General features: G+C 43.5%; 2 protein-coding genes across 3 annotated transcripts in view; one reads left to right on the plus strand and one right to left on the minus strand.

The window, feature by feature from the left end:
• Positions 1–1,059: 1,059 nt before the first annotated feature.
• Positions 1,060–16,428, minus strand: part of LYPD1 (LY6/PLAUR domain containing 1) — a 30,527-nt gene continuing 15,158 nt past the window's right edge. For both annotated transcript variants that reach the window (XM_016949721.4, XM_009443343.5), the window contains one exon: positions 1,060–2,490. In XM_016949721.4, coding sequence (XP_016805210.1) covers positions 2,255–2,490 — 236 coding nt within the window. In that variant the 3' untranslated portion in view covers positions 1,060–2,254. The remainder of the gene's footprint in view (positions 2,491–16,428) is intronic.
• On the plus strand, positions 1,341–1,814 carry GPR39 (G protein-coupled receptor 39). The gene has a single exon (XM_054679004.1). The coding sequence runs from the start codon at positions 1,341–1,343 to the stop codon at positions 1,812–1,814; it is 474 nt and encodes a 157-aa protein (XP_054534979.1).

A 16,428-nucleotide genomic window follows, 5' to 3' on the forward strand; every position in this document is an offset into this window, starting at 1 on the left:
ATCAGGCATGTGCCACCATGTCTGGCCCCCATTTATTAATAGAATATTTACCATGGGTCATAGGCAGGAAGCATTCATTGCCAAGCGTCACTTCCCTAGGGTTTCTAGAAAATCAGAAGATTGAAAATGTGAGTAAATGTTTCTTACTACGATTGAAATGTAGGAGAGGAAGGAAGCATTTCTGAAAATGCAAATCCTGCTTTAACGTAGCAGCTCTCTACAGGGGAATTTACTGTGGGTGTCTTGGCTCCTTACGAAAAGAGAGAGCAAATACTTCACAGATCCCCTGATCTTCCTTTTTTCTTTTTTGCTTTTGTCACTGTAACTAAACTCATGATACCTGTGATTTCAGTTTTTTGTGGTCTATGTAGCATCTTTATCTCTGTCAGTCAGTCAGAATTGCAGAACTGGTGGTGGTTACTTAAGTTGGAATACAAATATGTGGGCATGCAAACAAATGTACATGCAGTAAACATTTGATCTACAGAAGGGCCTTTGAGTGGTCTCTTCTCTAGGGCCTGATTGCTTCTGGGCTGTTGACAGCACAGCTCAGTGCTGCAAAGGAAGGGAACATGTTACTGGCTGAACTAGAAGGAAGTTTTATATTTGCCATCTCTGAATAATTCTTTTTCCCCACATGAGGGATCTAAAAGTGTCTGAAAAGAAACACATGTGCTGTTGCAGATATGAGAGCATCATGATTATAGGTGTGCATACCTAGTATGTATATGTCCAAAAAACATTCTTGGCGACAGGCTATTCCTCTGACTTTGCTTCCCCTGAAACTGAATGCAAAACCAGTGTCATTAAATATGCTGCTTTGTTGCCAAAGGGACACTTCTTCCATTTGATTTAAAAATATCACTAGGTCTTCTTTGTGCAGACATCCTTTAAAATACAAACACTGCTTTATCTGATGCAGCTATACTGTATGTATACATCTTTAAAACAAAAAAAGACAAAACCAGATTTATGGATAACATGAACTGCTTTCTGGATATGCAAACAAACACCAATGAAAACATTTTAAAAAAATTAACAGACATCAACTGGTATAAATACACTGTCTAAAGCATTTAATGGTCTTTCTTTAACATAGCCAACTCCCCCGGGTTTGAAACAGTGTTAAATTCTCTCTTGCTTGTGGCAAAAGAAGCTGTCAAGTCCAACACTGAAAAATTGGTACCATTTCCTGGCCAGTAAGCACAGAACAGAGGGGCTAAATATTTTATGGTTTTATTTATTTACTGTGTTCTCATGCTGTGTTTTTCTCTTCTCTGTCTCTCCCTCCTGCTCGTGTCTGCCCAGGGCTGATTGTTGTGACATTGGCCGTATGCTGGATGCCCAACCAGATTCGGAGGATCATGGCTGCGGCCAAACCCAAGCACGACTGGACGAGGTCCTACTTCCGGGCGTACATGATCCTCCTCCCCTTCTCGGAGACGTTTTTCTACCTCAGCTCGGTCATCAACCCGCTCCTGTACACGGTGTCCTCGCAGCAGTTTCGGCGGGTGTTCGTGCAGGTGCTGTGCTGCCGCCTGTCGCTGCAGCACGCCAACCACGAGAAGCGCCTGCGCGTACATGCGCACTCCACCACCGACAGCGCCCGCTTTGTGCAGCGCCCGCTGCTCTTCGCGTCCCGGCGCCAGTCCTCTGCAAGGAGAACTGAGAAGGTTTTCTTAAGCACTTTTCAGAGCGAGGCCAAGCCCCAGTGTAAGTCCCAGTCATTGAGTCTCGAGTCACTAGAGCCCAACTCAGGCGCGAAACCAGCCAATTCTGCTGCAGAGAATGGTTTTCAGGAGCATGAAGTTTGAATGTCAAGCGAGGGAGCCTTGAGTGGGAACTGGCCCTCCAGCCCTAAGAAAACGTCACTCTCACTCTGCGGTCTCAAACTATGCCCCCATCAGGGATGGAATGGACACTGGAGGCTTTACAAAAGGCAGATGCCTACCTCAGTGACTTCTAAGGACTGACTCTGCCAGCCTGGCCTTGACTCTGGTTACACAGACACGGGGGTGAACTTTCACTCCACCTCCTTCCTTCAAGTACATACTGAAAATTCAGTCAGACTGAATTTATTCAGAATGCTTTACCGAGCTCTTTCATTATTTGCACAGGAACAAAAGAGAACACGGACTCCCGCTCCCTACCCAGAATAAAAGGACACCCAGAAGAAACTCACTCAGGGAGGTGTGGGGGGTTGGGGGCGAGGGCTGGAGGAGCAGTGCAGGAGGGGGTGGCATCTCCTTCAGCTTCAGCAGTGTGCCGAGAAGAGGGCTAATTTGAGGAACAGGATGGTGGTGGGGAGCCCTGGCCTGAGGGCCGAGGCAGAACTTCCCCTTTTCTTGGGCCTTGGCCCGTTACAAAGAGGGGTGTTGCAGCAGCTGATGCAAACTGAGTTCAGTTTCCCTGGGGAGCAGAAGGACTGGTACCCGGCAGAGGCGATGAGACAGGCCGCTGATGATGCACAGGACTTGCGGTACATGATCCCTGTAACACAGACCCAAAGGAGCTGAGTTAACGTGCACCGGCAAAAGAATAGCTGGCCCTCTCAGCCCAAATCCAAACGGACAGCTCTTCCTTACTCCTCCCACAGCCCAGAGACTAGGTGAGGTCAGGGAAGTGCTTGGGATTGTCTCATTGATATTCAAGATAGATGGTGAAAGAGACAGGCACTATTTCATTAGTTTTAACAAAACTGTTCCAAAAGCGATTTGAGATGCCAATACCTGTGAATACCTGTTAATAAAGAGCTGTTAAACAGACTTACTTACTTACATTTTAAGTCAGAGTTCACACTGTGTACAAGACACAGCTTTTTATTTACTTTTTTTTTGGTTCAAACTGTCTCATGCCAGTGAGGACCACAAGCAGTGCGTCTAGATTTTATCTCGTTTTGCTTTATAAGCGGCCACAGAGCGCTGGCTCTCAACTATGTATTGATGAAATCCTGGAGTTCTTTGAAGACAGACCAAATCCCAAAGGGAAATAAATGTATCCCTACTGAATGGGCCCTGAGTTTTCCACGGGATTTAGTGAAGGGACACCTGGCTGACCGTGTGTCCCTCACAGTCTTATTCTAAGGAGAAACGCTCTGTCGTCAGGACACATAGCCATCTGCCAAGCCAGTACCACGCAGCTAGCACTCAATGACACACACTGGGTGCAAAAAGAAGCTTCCCAGGAAGACTAGGGGGCCTGTCTCAAAGAGCATGTGTGTCCTGTCAAGCTGCAGTATAGTCATCAAATTAGGGTGTCTTAATCAATCATAAGGTGGAAGTTTATTCAATTCAAATAATACCAGCTAAACTTATTTAAGGGCTTCCCTGTCTGTCTGTCTCCCAGGCACTATTCAGACACCCTTAGCATGTCAGCTTCTTCACTACCCCAAGCAATCCTACAAGGGAGGCCCTCATGATTACCCCCATTTTACAGATGTGAAGCCTCAGGGCTAGATTTAGTAACTTGCCCAAGGTCACATGAACAGGAAGTGGAGCAGCTGGGATTTGAACCCAGCATTCTGGCTCCATGCTGTCAAGACGGTGTTTACTGTATAGCAGTAAATTGGATTGCCAATTAATTAACCACAAAAATAGCGGGGATTTTTTTAGGGAGAGAGGGTTTACTCTGAAGATAGATATAGCTTTTGTCGTGTATGTATGTGGCTTTTTTTTTTTTGAGACGGAGTCTCGCTCTGTCGCCCAGGCTGGAGTGTGGTGGCGCCATCTTGGCTCATGCCATTCTCCTGCCTCAGCCTCCCAAGTAGCTGGGACTACAGGCGCCCGCCACCACACCAGGCTAACTTTTGTAGTTTTAGTAGAGATGGGGTTTCACCGTGTTAGCCAGGATGGTCTCGATCTCCTGACCTTGTGATCCGCCTGCCTCAGCCTCCCAAAATGCTGGGATTACAGGCATGAGCCATTGCGCCCGGCCATATGTGGCTATTTTATATCAATGAATTATTTTTTTGGATAGATAGTGTTTAATACTAAAGCTAGACTTAGAATTAACAGGTCTTAATCCTGTTTGCTGCCTTGCACAGCTGAGGGATATAGCATCCCACGAGCAGCCGGGGCTCCTTACCCACTCATTTCCTGCAGGTATGTGGGCAGGTGTGGTTTTGGTTTTGGCTCCCTCCTCGAGAATTGCCACTTTGGGTGCTATAGAAACAGTGAAGAATGAAACTGCCTAAAATTTCCAAGTGGGAGGTAAAGAAGTACTTTAGATTTACCTTAAAACATGCAATTTTATGTCATTTTTTCCCCTCTAACTGCATGTTTGTAGGGATTGATTTTCTAAGACCATTACAAAATCCTGGAAGGCGGCTGCTCTGGTAAGATAAAGTCGAGGTACAGAGGATGCCTGTATCTATGTGTGGGAGGCACTGTTTGATTTCTAAGGAATACACTTCAGGGAATTGCCCATTTATAGATTTCCCATAGTCTCTACATTTGCCATCCATGGCCCTTTTTAGGAAATCATTCTACTCTTTTTATTCCTAAGTATGAAAAACATTAACTGGCATTTATTTGCCACTTCCACTACAATGACCTTTTTTCTTTAAGTGAATTTTTAAACTTTTAAAAAAATATTTACTGAATATGTTTTTCTCTGTAAAAAAGTTCAGTCAGTAAGGTGAAAATGGACCTTGAGTACCCCTGCCTGTTCCAGGCCCTCCGCCGTGTTCCCCTAGAGGCAGATGCTGTCATCAGTGTGGCATGCCTTCTTCCAGGCTGGTTTCTGTACATTTACACATATGCCCACAGAGAAATAAAGTCCGTGTGTTTGCACACATTTGTTAACAGTATCACATCCTATATGCTATTCTGCAATTTGCATTTTTATTTAGTGACATGGCTGGGAGCTTATTTTTAAGGCGAACTTTGCAGGGTTAAGGATCAATGATGAGGTAGGTTAGTTGGATAAATAGTGCATGTCCTTATGAAGAGATGGACTAACAGAGCCATAATCTTTACAACTGCTGAGACCCTCATGTCGTTAGTCAGAAACAATTTATCTTCATAAGGAAAGTTGGGGAGAGGTACAAGCTCTCAAGTTGGTGGTTCAGGAACTGAGGGCACCACAATGAGGCTTTCTGAAGGGGAAGGTTGACAGCTCCATAACGGGCATTTACTAGATGTTCCAAGAGGGAGGATGGAGAAAGGTGTCTGATGTCAGATAGGTGTGTCCATTGCCAGGCTGGCCGCTCCAGGCCAGGCACCCTGAGGAGGCATGAGGGTCATGAGGCTCAGGGTAACTGGGGGCTTCTATGAGCCTCCCTTGGTTAAAATCTAAGTCTGGAAACTGGCACGAGAGATGCTTTGGGTGAGATTGGATGTGATTAAAGATGTTTCCAACTGGATGAAAGGAAATGTGGACCTAGGCATCAAGGTAAGTGACAGGCAACTGGCTGGTGTCAGGGTATGGAGGAGCTAGCTTTGGAGACATTCAAGAAGAAAAAGTGTGCTAGTTCTAAACTGGGCAGTGGCAGAGGAAGCAGGTAGGAGGTGTTGTGCTAATAGAAATGGGGAAATTCGAGATTAAAGAGGGCTTTCAGAAAACAAAGGCATTTAACTCATCCTTTTGATGAAAATCCACATGGTGGAGATAACACTGTGCCTCCTTTGAGAGGCATGGGATGGGGCTGAGTGGTGAGGCTGGGGCAGAGGGACCGGAAAGGTTGATGTTTGGAGTCTGAAAGAAGTGGAAATAAGCCACCTCTCCCATGGCTTCAGATAAAGAAAGAAAAGCTTTCCAGGTTCATTGTAGGCACTTCAGCAGGCAGGCTGGCGATGGGAACGGAGGTGCAGGGACAAACGGGAATGGTTTTGGGGAATGCTGAGAGCTGCCTTGTAAGGAACATGTGATTGAATACCACACAGGCTGCTAGGTAGCTTTAAGAAAATGGCCCTGGGGTTTAGGTACGAATGGCTGCCTGCACTAGTGCAACTGGTGAAGAAAGCCACAGGAGAGAGTCGAAGGCACCAAGGAGTAGAGGGGTGTAGCATAAAGACTCACACTGGAAGGAAATAAGGAATGCTGCCAGGTGGGGAGGGCCCAGTGAGGACTTAGAACTCCTGAACAGTTCCACCATTCACATTCTTAGGATAAATTCCAAGTAGATCTAAGATTTAAATGTTGGGGGAAAAAACCCCCATAAAAGTACTAAATGACACTTTGGAACCTTGGGAGATTTTTTTAAATGTAAGAGTTGTAAAGGCTATTCTATGACATAACACCCAGAAGCCATTACAGAAAATATTGAAAAATTAGACTACACACACACACACAAACTCTGCCTAATAAAATCCCTATATGTAAGATAAAAAGACAAGTGAAACATTGGAAAAAATAATTGTAACTCAAATCACAAAGCAGATTTCCTTACTATGTAAAAAGGTCCTAGAAACCTATAAGGGATAAATAATAAATCAGTAAGGAATAAATAACTCATTAGAGAAATAGGGAAAGCAAATGAACAGACAGTTCACAGAAAATGCAACAGAGCTTTGAAACACATGAAAAGATACTCTCTCGTATCATAAGAAGAATGCAAATTAAAACTACACTGAGATGCCATTATTATTTATCACTTGGGCAGAGATTTAAATGTTTATTATAAACACTGTGTTCATGAATCTTATAAAAAGGCCCTTTCCCACATTGTTGGTTAGGAGAGTAAATAGGTATAATTTCCATGAAGGCAATGTGGCAATAGCTATCAACATTGCAAATGCATATACTCTGTGACCTAGCAATTCCACTTTTATGCATGTACCCTACAGACATACTCACATACATACAAAACGACTATACACAAAGTTATTCATGGTAGAGTAGAGTGTCATGGCAAAAGAATAGACCATCACTCTATCCATCACCAGGGAAGTGGTAAATTTCCAGTGTCTTATCTGCACACTGCAATTCCACAAAGCCATAGAAGATGATACTGAGTTAAAAACAAAGCAAAGTATGTCTGGAAGTTCCCTCCTTCCTTTTCTCTCCCTCCCTTCCTCCTCCTTCCTTTAAAACAAAACAAAACAAAACAAAAAAAAAAACAAATGAGTTTATGCTTCTTACTATGCTTCAGATGCAGTTTTAAGAGCTTTATGAATATTAACTCATTTAATCTTTGTAGTAACTCTAGCAGTAATCCTCATTTTGCAAGTGGGGAAACTGAGGCAAAAATAGGTTAGGTAATTTGCTTAGGGTCCATTCAGGTAATATGTTGTGGAGCTGGGATTTAAGCCCAGGAGATCTGGATTTATAATCTGTACTCTTAACCATTATACTACACTGCCTGCCATGCTATAACATGCATCCATTGGGGAAAATAAAAATTAAACACACACATTTTACATGCATATGCATAAAAATTTATGGAAAAATACACAAAAAAAGAGATAATATTGGTTGTCTCTGGCGTGAGATTCTAGGCAGCCACAGGATAGGAGTGGGAAAAAAAGCTTTTGACCCTTTCTTACCATTTAAAATCAGAACCACGAGAAGAATGATTTTTAAAATGACGTAAATAAACACCCGCAGTCAACCATCCTCAAATGGCTTCTTTCTCTGTGTAGTACAAGGTCCTTCCTAGCTATGTCCACCAGAGGGCTCTAGGGAATGACCACTCTCAAGAAAAGAGCCACCAGGAGCTGCCCCAAAGCTCAAGTCTCAGGGTCACGGGGCAGGGGTATTTGTGCCTGTGGTTCTCTCTGCTTTTCCTTTAACCAGGACCCCATGAGCTCAGGTCTGGGCCTGAGGGAGGAGGAGCTGTGAGGAAAACAAGGGCCTTGTCATGGACTGCTGGTGGGAGCAGAGACTGGCATAAGGGCAGTCAGAAGGATCTATAATTCAAAATGCACAAATAAAACAGTCCCATTCCTCACCATGTACCTTCAAAACAAAACACACTTTCACATCCTTAATAGGGGAAAGGTACATTTATACTATACATATTAAGCAGCAGTTAAAGTACAGAGCTCTATTCTGATCTGGAAGGTTCTCAATGACAGTTCCAGAATGATAGTTAAGTATACCATTTATGTAAGAAAGAAACCACAAAGCAATATAATACGTGCTCCAGTGGTGTGTCTGCAGGGGGATGTGTGTGCACACATGTAAGTGCATGAGTTGCCATCTCTAAGTCATATCATGGCAAGAGGTCCAGAGGCAATGCACCAGTGTGGTCCCTTGGGTGGTAGTTTGACGGGTCCACAACACGATGAGGCATCTCTGAAGCATGAGACAGGTTTGGCAAAGAACACCACGGTTCGGCACAACTGCAGCAGCAACATGGGCAGGAAGGAATGGCTGGGTTCTAGCTGGACATGGGCCTGGTTTCCCTGAACCCTCATGGCTGGCCTCAGAAACCACCACTGCCGGGTTAGGGTAGGAGAAGGTCATGACCAAGAACAGGGGGGGACATCGTTTGGAGACTTCCCCAAAGAGCTGAGAGATGCTTCCTGCCCTTCATCCCTGCATGATTTTTCTCTTAATCGTTTCTAATACACTGCAGATTTTACTAGTGTGTCTTTATTAATAGAACGTAAGCTCCAGCAATCAGAACAGTGCCTGGCACATAACGACACAAGTATTTACCAAAGGAATGAATGAGTAAATGAAGGGAGGAAAAGGAGAAGACGACAGAAGGAAAGGGGGTTATTTGAAGGGGGTCTGGAAGTGCTTTTCTGACTGGTTTTGAGTAGGATTTTATTCCTACATTGGTGTCGCCTGGGTAACAGAGTTTACATAAAGCTACAATTCACCTCCAGGCCTTGGTTGACAAAGGCAGAACTGTGAGAGGCTCTGATCTTAGTTAACGCAGATGCAGACCCAGAGCTAGAAGGCTCAACTGGTAGATGAAGAGCTGTCCATCAAACGTGGCTCGGATAATCCCAGCTTGGACCAGCTCCCAGCCGCCCCACCCTGCAGAGGCACAGAGATGTGTCCTGCCAAGACCAAGTCATTTCTCACGGCTCTAATCCGCAGACCAGGAGTGTGCCCGTGGAACACACCACCCACTATCACCAAATTAATCAAGCCACCCAGCGTTTAAAACTTTAATCCTCTTTAAGTCTTTAGAGAGGTGATGGCCTCCTGGGGGCTCTTGGATTGAGATGGGTGGCTATGCGTGCTTGCTTTAAAAATACCACAAATTGTTCTCCCTGAGGAAGTCATTCGTATTAATCTGCCTTATTTATTTGGATGTGAATGATGGGCATGCCAAGGAATGAAGGAAAGGATAAACAAAATACTGAGGTTACTTCCCAGGCAGTTCATTCCACTGCAGCCATTGTACCTATTCCCTGGGACCCAAGAAATCAGAATATAAAGGAATTTACACTCTCAGCAGTTCTGCTGAAAAGGTAGATATGGAAATAAAGAAAAACACTGGATTCTCTGTACCTTACACACTGGAATTAAATATAAATTTGGATTGAAATGCACCCAAATCGATGGCACAAAAATACTTCTGTGCCATTGTGTGTTCTCCCTGTTTTACAGACATTAGAAATTATCCTTCCATGTTAAATGGACTAATAGGAGTAAAGCCCCTGGGGGGATTCTTTTGTTATGTATTATTTGACAACATGTATGTGAGTTATGAAGCGCAGTCATAAAAGGAACACTTGTAAATCCTCCATCAAGTCTAAGAACCAGAATTTCATCAACTGTTCTAATTCTTTTACAACAGTCTCGCAATCTTGTACTCTTTCCTTTCCCAAGAGTTAACTGCAATGCCACTTTCACGTTTTTTTTTTTAACGAAGGTAATTGCAGACTCAGACAAAGACTTCTGTTTTCCCATGTCATGCTCCTTCTAATCATTTTGTTGAAAATGACTTTCCATGTCAGAAATGATATACCTTTTGACTGGATTGGCTTTTAGGAGCCTTGTCCACACACAAGATGGTAACTTAACTATTACCAGAGAAGTTTCATGAAAGAAATTTAGTTCAGATTGTTGTCAAAACTCTACTATTTTCCCATTGTCTAAACTCTGCTGTTAGTAACTCCCCGAATATCAGTCACTAGAAAGTCTTTGTATCCCTAACACTTAGAATAATGCTTGCAACTTGGTAAATGTTCAGCAAATGTCCATTATATTTAATAATTTAATAAATGTCATAGAAAAACTTCAAGCAGATGATTGTTTCCATACAATTTAAGATCAATTTGGCAATGTGAAGTAAAATACATACGTGTGTGTATATATATATATAAAATACATATATATACACACACATATACACGCACATATTTTTTAAAGCCATGAATTATATGAAGCCTCTAGCAAGTGAGTCAGATCCATGATGTGGGTTGGTTCATGGAGCACTTTCTGACTCATGCCCTTCATTCATACAAGTAGTTGCTAATTGAATTCACATACACCATGTCACTTAATTCAGAGGGGATGGTAATGTCAATAAAGACTGATTTGCTGACATTTAAAATTACTGACTCCACTTTCCCCCATAGCTTTAAACACTCTATCCTTGTTCCTCTTGGACTATATTTGGGCCACTTCTTAGCAGATGCATTAGTTTTGCATTTAGGTGGAAGACGACCAGAGGCAAGCCAAGAGGTGAGGCAGAAGGGGGGAGAAAGAAAGAGGTTTTAGAAGTTGATGTGGATGCTGAATGGCCCCTGTCTTCTTCCTTGCAGCAAGCACTTCATCAGGCATCTGGCTTGCTTTAGAGGGCTGAATTATTGATTACACGGGAGAAAGAAGAAAGATGATGCTTTCTCTTTGTTTGAATCCAGCTCTTTCTGCTTGCTCCTAACACACAGCTGGGTCACCACAGCTTGAGTGGGCCAAATAAAAAACACCTGCAACAACCTTGCTAGAAATAAGTCTGGCACAGCAGTGGTCTCAGCTTTGGAATTCCACATTACTGAGAGTTAGAACATGGTTCCCAGGCCAGCATTCTGACCCAGAAGCCTGAAGGTTGACCTGTCTGGCAGCAGACAGGTACAAAAACTCTTTAGTGTACCAAGTCACTGATGCGGTGCCATCCTTTTGGAAACAACACTTCATCAAAGTTCTTTGCCACGTACTTCACTAAAGGCAGTCCCTTAGTGAAGGTGCACTCAGTCCCCAGGTAGGCGCAGTGTTAGAACTCCACCAGGGAAGAACTGCTCAAGGGGTGCTTTCCAGGCATTCATTCCTTGAAGAAGAATTACCTGGGTATTCCTTAAATATACAGATTCCCAGAAGGACCTACAGGTGGTTCTAACACAGGTCACCTAAACTTCCAAATTATTTCACTGGGGAGGGAGAGAGCACATCCAGACTATAACTGCAAGTTTTAATTTATCGAAGGAGAAGTATTTTTTTCTAACAGCAAAGATTCCATTATACATTACAACCTGGCTCCCGTTCTGTGGTTGGAACTTGGGGAAGCCTGAGACACCATCTGATGATCCACTGCTGTGGAGAGGGAGAGATGAGTCCATTTCCTCTTCATTGCTTCCCAGGCTCTTTCTTCATCACCCTCATTTCCTTTCTAACCCCACTGTCACAACTGACCTGTTCTATCAGCCCCCTTAGAGGACAGGCTTCCCTTATGTACCTGCCCTCCAAGGACTCAACTGTCAAGGGCATATGTGTTCATTGTACACGACTGAGCTCATAGGTGGGGTGACCAGGTGAGAAGTCCAGGACACTCCTGCAGGTGACATTGCTAGTTGGGCTACTGCACACTAAGACGGTTTCTTCCCTTTGGCCCTTTAATATCCCACTGAGGTGGCTTTTCATATTCAAAACCTACAGTGTATACAGTAACTTTCTATTCCAGGGGCGGGCACACTTTTTCTGTGAAGGGTTAGAACCCAGGAGGCGGAACTTGCAGTTAGCCGAGATCGCACCACTGCACTCTCCAGCCTGGGGGACAGAGCGAGACTCCGTCTCAAAAAAAAAAAAAAAAAAAAGGAAGCAAATATTTTGGTCTTTGCAGGCCAAATGCTGTCAGAATCCAATATCTGGATTCTGATACTGTATCACAGAAGCAGCCATAGACAATACATAAACAAATGGGTGTGGCTGTTGCACTAAAACTTTATTTACAGAAATACACTTCGTTAGTCTGCGTAGGCTGGCATACCAAAATACCAGAGACTGTGTGGCTTAAACAACAGAAATGAATTTCTCATGGTTCAGGAGGCTGCAAGTTAAAAATCAAGGTTCCAGGAAATTTGGTTTCTGGTGAAGGCTCTCTTCGTAGCTTGTGGTGCCCCCCTTCTCTCTGTGTCCTCAACCTGGCCTTTCCTCTGTGTGTGCACAGACAGCGAGCTCTCCCTCTCTCTCTCCAGGTAAATCTCCCTCTTTTATAAAGACCCTGTTCCCATCAGGCCAGGGCCTTGTTCTCGTGACCTCATCTAACCTTAATTATCTCCCAAGGCCCCATCTCCAAATACCATCACATTGGGGATTAGGACTGCAATACGTGAATTTTGGGAGGGCAGCACAACTCGGTCACAGCACAGGCAGTGGGCCAGATTTGGCCCAGGGCTGTAGTTTGCTGACCTCTGTTCTATCAAAATCTGATCACCTTTACATTATGAAATCGATCCCTTCCACCCAATCTTTCCTCTGCAGTTACATGAGAAAAGCCACCACAGTTCAGAACATTTGCTTTTGGAGGGATATCAAAAAGGGTCTCTGAGTTCCACATGTGTCAAGGCTACTCTATCAAGGGCCTTCGCTAGTTTTATAGGATTTGTAGAGTCTTATCTCTTTGTTTTAAAATGTATTAAAATTGAACTGTCTCAGCCGGGCGCAGTGGCTCACGCTTGTAATCCCAGCACTTTGGGAGGCCGAGGCGGGCAGATCATGAGGTCAGGAGTTTGAGACCAGCCTGGCCAACATGATGAAACCCCGTCTCTACTAAAAAAAATCAGTTGGGTGTGGTGGTGGGCCCCTATATTCCCAGCTACTCAGGAAGCTGAGGCAGGAGAATAGCTTGAACCCAGGAGACAGAGGTTGTAGTGAGCCGTGATCATGCCAATGCATTCCAACCTGGGCAACAGAGCAAGACTCCGTCTCAAAAAACAAACAAACAAACAAACAAAAACCTGAACTGTCTCTACAGAAAGCCTGCCCTTCATAGCAGACCCAAACCCTGCAATTGGCTTGGAATCCACAGTAATGGAGAGAGGGGCTACATTCTAGCAGGGGACACAGCTCAGTTTGACGGAAAAACAGGAGAACATAGGAAAAGCTGCAAAGCTGGAGCCACTACCTGAGGGCTGTTTCCAGTGTGGGGGGGATACAGGCCTGCTGAGTAAAACTAGCATTTAGGCGTTTTAAGTCCTGTTCTATTTGAAGCCAAAACCCTGCAGGGAAACCAGCACAGGACCCCCTCTCCCCAACGCACTGAGGTTCTGTGTCAGCGTGGCTGCCTTTAGGAGTGTCTCCAACATAAACCAGAGCCACCTTGTATTTATAAACAAGGACTCCTCTAAAATGAAAGTTTCAGCAGGTCTTATTTCCTGTTATGTCCTCATTTTAACCATGGTAGATCTGGAGTGTTGCTTGGACTCCATCGTTCTCTTATTTTCTGCTTTCAAGAAGCAGAGGAGCCTTTTGGTGCACAGGATAAATGTTGACATGGTAACTTTTTCCCTCCCTGGACTTAATCATAATTTTCTAGTTGTAGTTTCAGAAATGTTATGGTTTTATACATCTTCCTAAAAACATAATACTTGACAATGAGAAGAAAAATGTCACTGATTTTGTTTCTTTTAGAAATACCATTTTCAAATAAATGTTCATTGCCAAAGAGATAATCTGGGAATTGAAATGGCCATGTCACTTACTAAGTTCTTCCTTTGATATATTATTTCTTGACCTGTTGAAATAACCACTTTAGGCTCAAAAATTCCATTCATAGTTGGCAAATCCATATGATATTTGGTCATAAAGTAAGCAATGGAAGTTTCAATAATGAACTGAAATTGTTAATAGCTTCACCATGAAGATGACCTGAGAAGAATGACTGACAATGTTGGAATGTAAAGAAATGTGCTTGAAGATCAGTGTTTTCTATGAACTTCTTTCACCAAGCTCTGGAGTTTCCAGAAGCCATGATCCTCTCCTTTAATGGCCTTATCATTAAGTAGATCCTCATCTACTTAATGGGATAGAGGAAACTAAAGAAGCTCATGTCCATACTTCATTCTAATTCTGAAATAATTCCTTACCCTGAGGAAAGAACATGAACCCTGGAGTCTAACAGACCTAGACTGGAATTCTCCCTGAGCCACTTCCTTAGATAATACACTTCACTTCTGTAAGCCTCAGTTTGCCTTTCTGGACCAATGACCCAGTGGACAAAGCTGGAGTTTTGGTTGGACTTTCCAACTTCCCAATGGACAGAGCTGGAGCAATTTGAGCAACAAAATAAATAATGATAGTATTGGATTATAACCCCATCCAATCAGGTAAATACCCATGAGTTCATGCTGACATAGATAAATGAGTAAATAAATATGTGCAGAAGAGACAGGTTTTTCTTACAGAAGGATTCCAGTTAATAAATGCAGAAGGAATGAGGGAAATAGAAATTAAGATTAGAACACCATGGTAACAAATGATGTGGGAGAGATCCACCAAAAGACACTGAAATTATTGGCCAAAGTTGGAGGAGAAACTGTGTATTTATATAGTTTCTAAGTATCTCCCTCAAGTTATTTATTAATTACAATGGAAAAAATAGTAACTTTACAGTGGAAAAACCCAGCAGATACTATCTGAATCAAAAGCGATCAAAGTTAACATCACCAGTAAGACATTGACGGCATGCGCCCCTTGCTACAGTGCACTGAGAAGGGTGCATCTCTTCTGAGGATTCTTGTCAAAAATGCAAAACCTCTATCTGTTCATGAGAAAACAGCAGACAATCCCAAACTGAGGGACAGTGTACAAAAATCTGGACCAGTCCTCTTCAAAAGTGTCAACATCACAAAAGACATGGAAAGAATGATGCATTGTCAGAGGTTAGAGGAGAAGGAGACATGACAATCAAATGCAACGTGGGATCCTGGATAGGATCTTGGAACAGAAAAAGGCAAAACTGTGGGAATCTCAAAACAAAGCATGGTTTCATTAACAGTACTGTGCCAATGTTAATTTCCTAGCCTTGATCATCGTACTGCGGTTATGTAGATTGTTAACACTGGCCAAAGACGGGGGAAGGATATGTAGAAACTGCACTATTTTTGCAGCTTTTCTATAAGTCTCAATTTATTTCCACGTACAACATTTTTTAAAAGACATTGGTATCAGCTGGGCGTGTTGGCGCTTGCCTGTGGTCCCAGCTACTCCGGAGGCTTAGGTGGGATGATCATTTGAGCCTGGGAGGCAGAGGTTGCAGTGTGCTGAAATTGTTCCACTGCACTCCAGCCTCGTAACAGAGTGAGACCCTGTCTCAAAAAAAAAAAAAAAAAAAAAAAAATTGGTATGAATGTGGGAAAAATCTCCATGTTCTTTCTGTGCTACACGTACCCCCAACAAATGCAGTGAAATACGCTTGACCACTCTCATGCTGAGTAATAGGGTGAGTGCATAGTCTGTGTGTAGGTGACAGATGTAGCCCCAACCATCTGTGCTATTAACTGCTTAACTCTTGCCTCAAAGGGCTTGGAGGCTCCTGAAATGACTGGTTTTCATTGTGATGGGAAGAGAACATTACTGAAGGAATGTTTTTTCTTCAGTCTCAACATCCATCCATGTAAAAGGAAACAAGGAGTCAATTAGTGTGACTCCTGGCCTCTTTCCTATTTATTTATTTATTTATTTATTAGACAGAGCGTTGCTTTGTCACCCAGGCTGGAGTGCAGTGGCGCAATCTCGGCTCACTGCAACCTACACCTACCAAGTTCAAGTGATTCTCCTGCCTCAGCCTCCCAAGTAGCTGGGACTACAGGCGCCTGCCACCATACCCGGTTAATTTTTTGTATTTTTAGTAGAGACGGGGTTTCACCATGTTAGCCACGATGGTCTCCATCTCCTGACCTCGTGATCCCAAAGTGCTGGGATTACAGGCATGAGCCATGCAGCCCGGCCTCTCTCTCCCTTTTTAATTCTCTCTGCCCTAAGGGAGGTGGAGTGATGTGTCTGATTGGTAAATTTGGAAAGAACAGACTGGGCACACGCTGCTTATCCCTTTCCTGTTCCTTCTTGAAATTGAGTGACTCATAGCAAACAGGTATTCTGCCCTGCTTCTCAGGGCAAGAAACTTCCCATATCTGGTCTTGTCTATGACTGGGTCAACCAGCCAGTTTGGAGATGCCAATTTGAAAGCTCATTTGACCCCCATCCCCAAGTTATTCCCTCCAACTTAGACTTTCTCAGTAGCAATGGTGATATTTCAGGCCTCATCTGCCTCGTTCCTTGTTTTATTTCATAATTTCCTTAGAATCTGGA

The sequence above is a fragment of the Pan troglodytes genome, chromosome 13, assembly GCF_028858775.2.
Source record: "Pan troglodytes isolate AG18354 chromosome 13, NHGRI_mPanTro3-v2.0_pri, whole genome shotgun sequence".
Taxonomy (NCBI): domain Eukaryota; kingdom Metazoa; phylum Chordata; class Mammalia; order Primates; family Hominidae; genus Pan; species Pan troglodytes.

Bases quoted from the DNA above. Each gene is read 5' to 3' on its own strand.
- GPR39 (XM_054679004.1), top strand. From the start codon at position 1,341: ATGCCCAACCAGATTCGGAGGATCATGGCTGCGGCCAAACCCAAGCAC.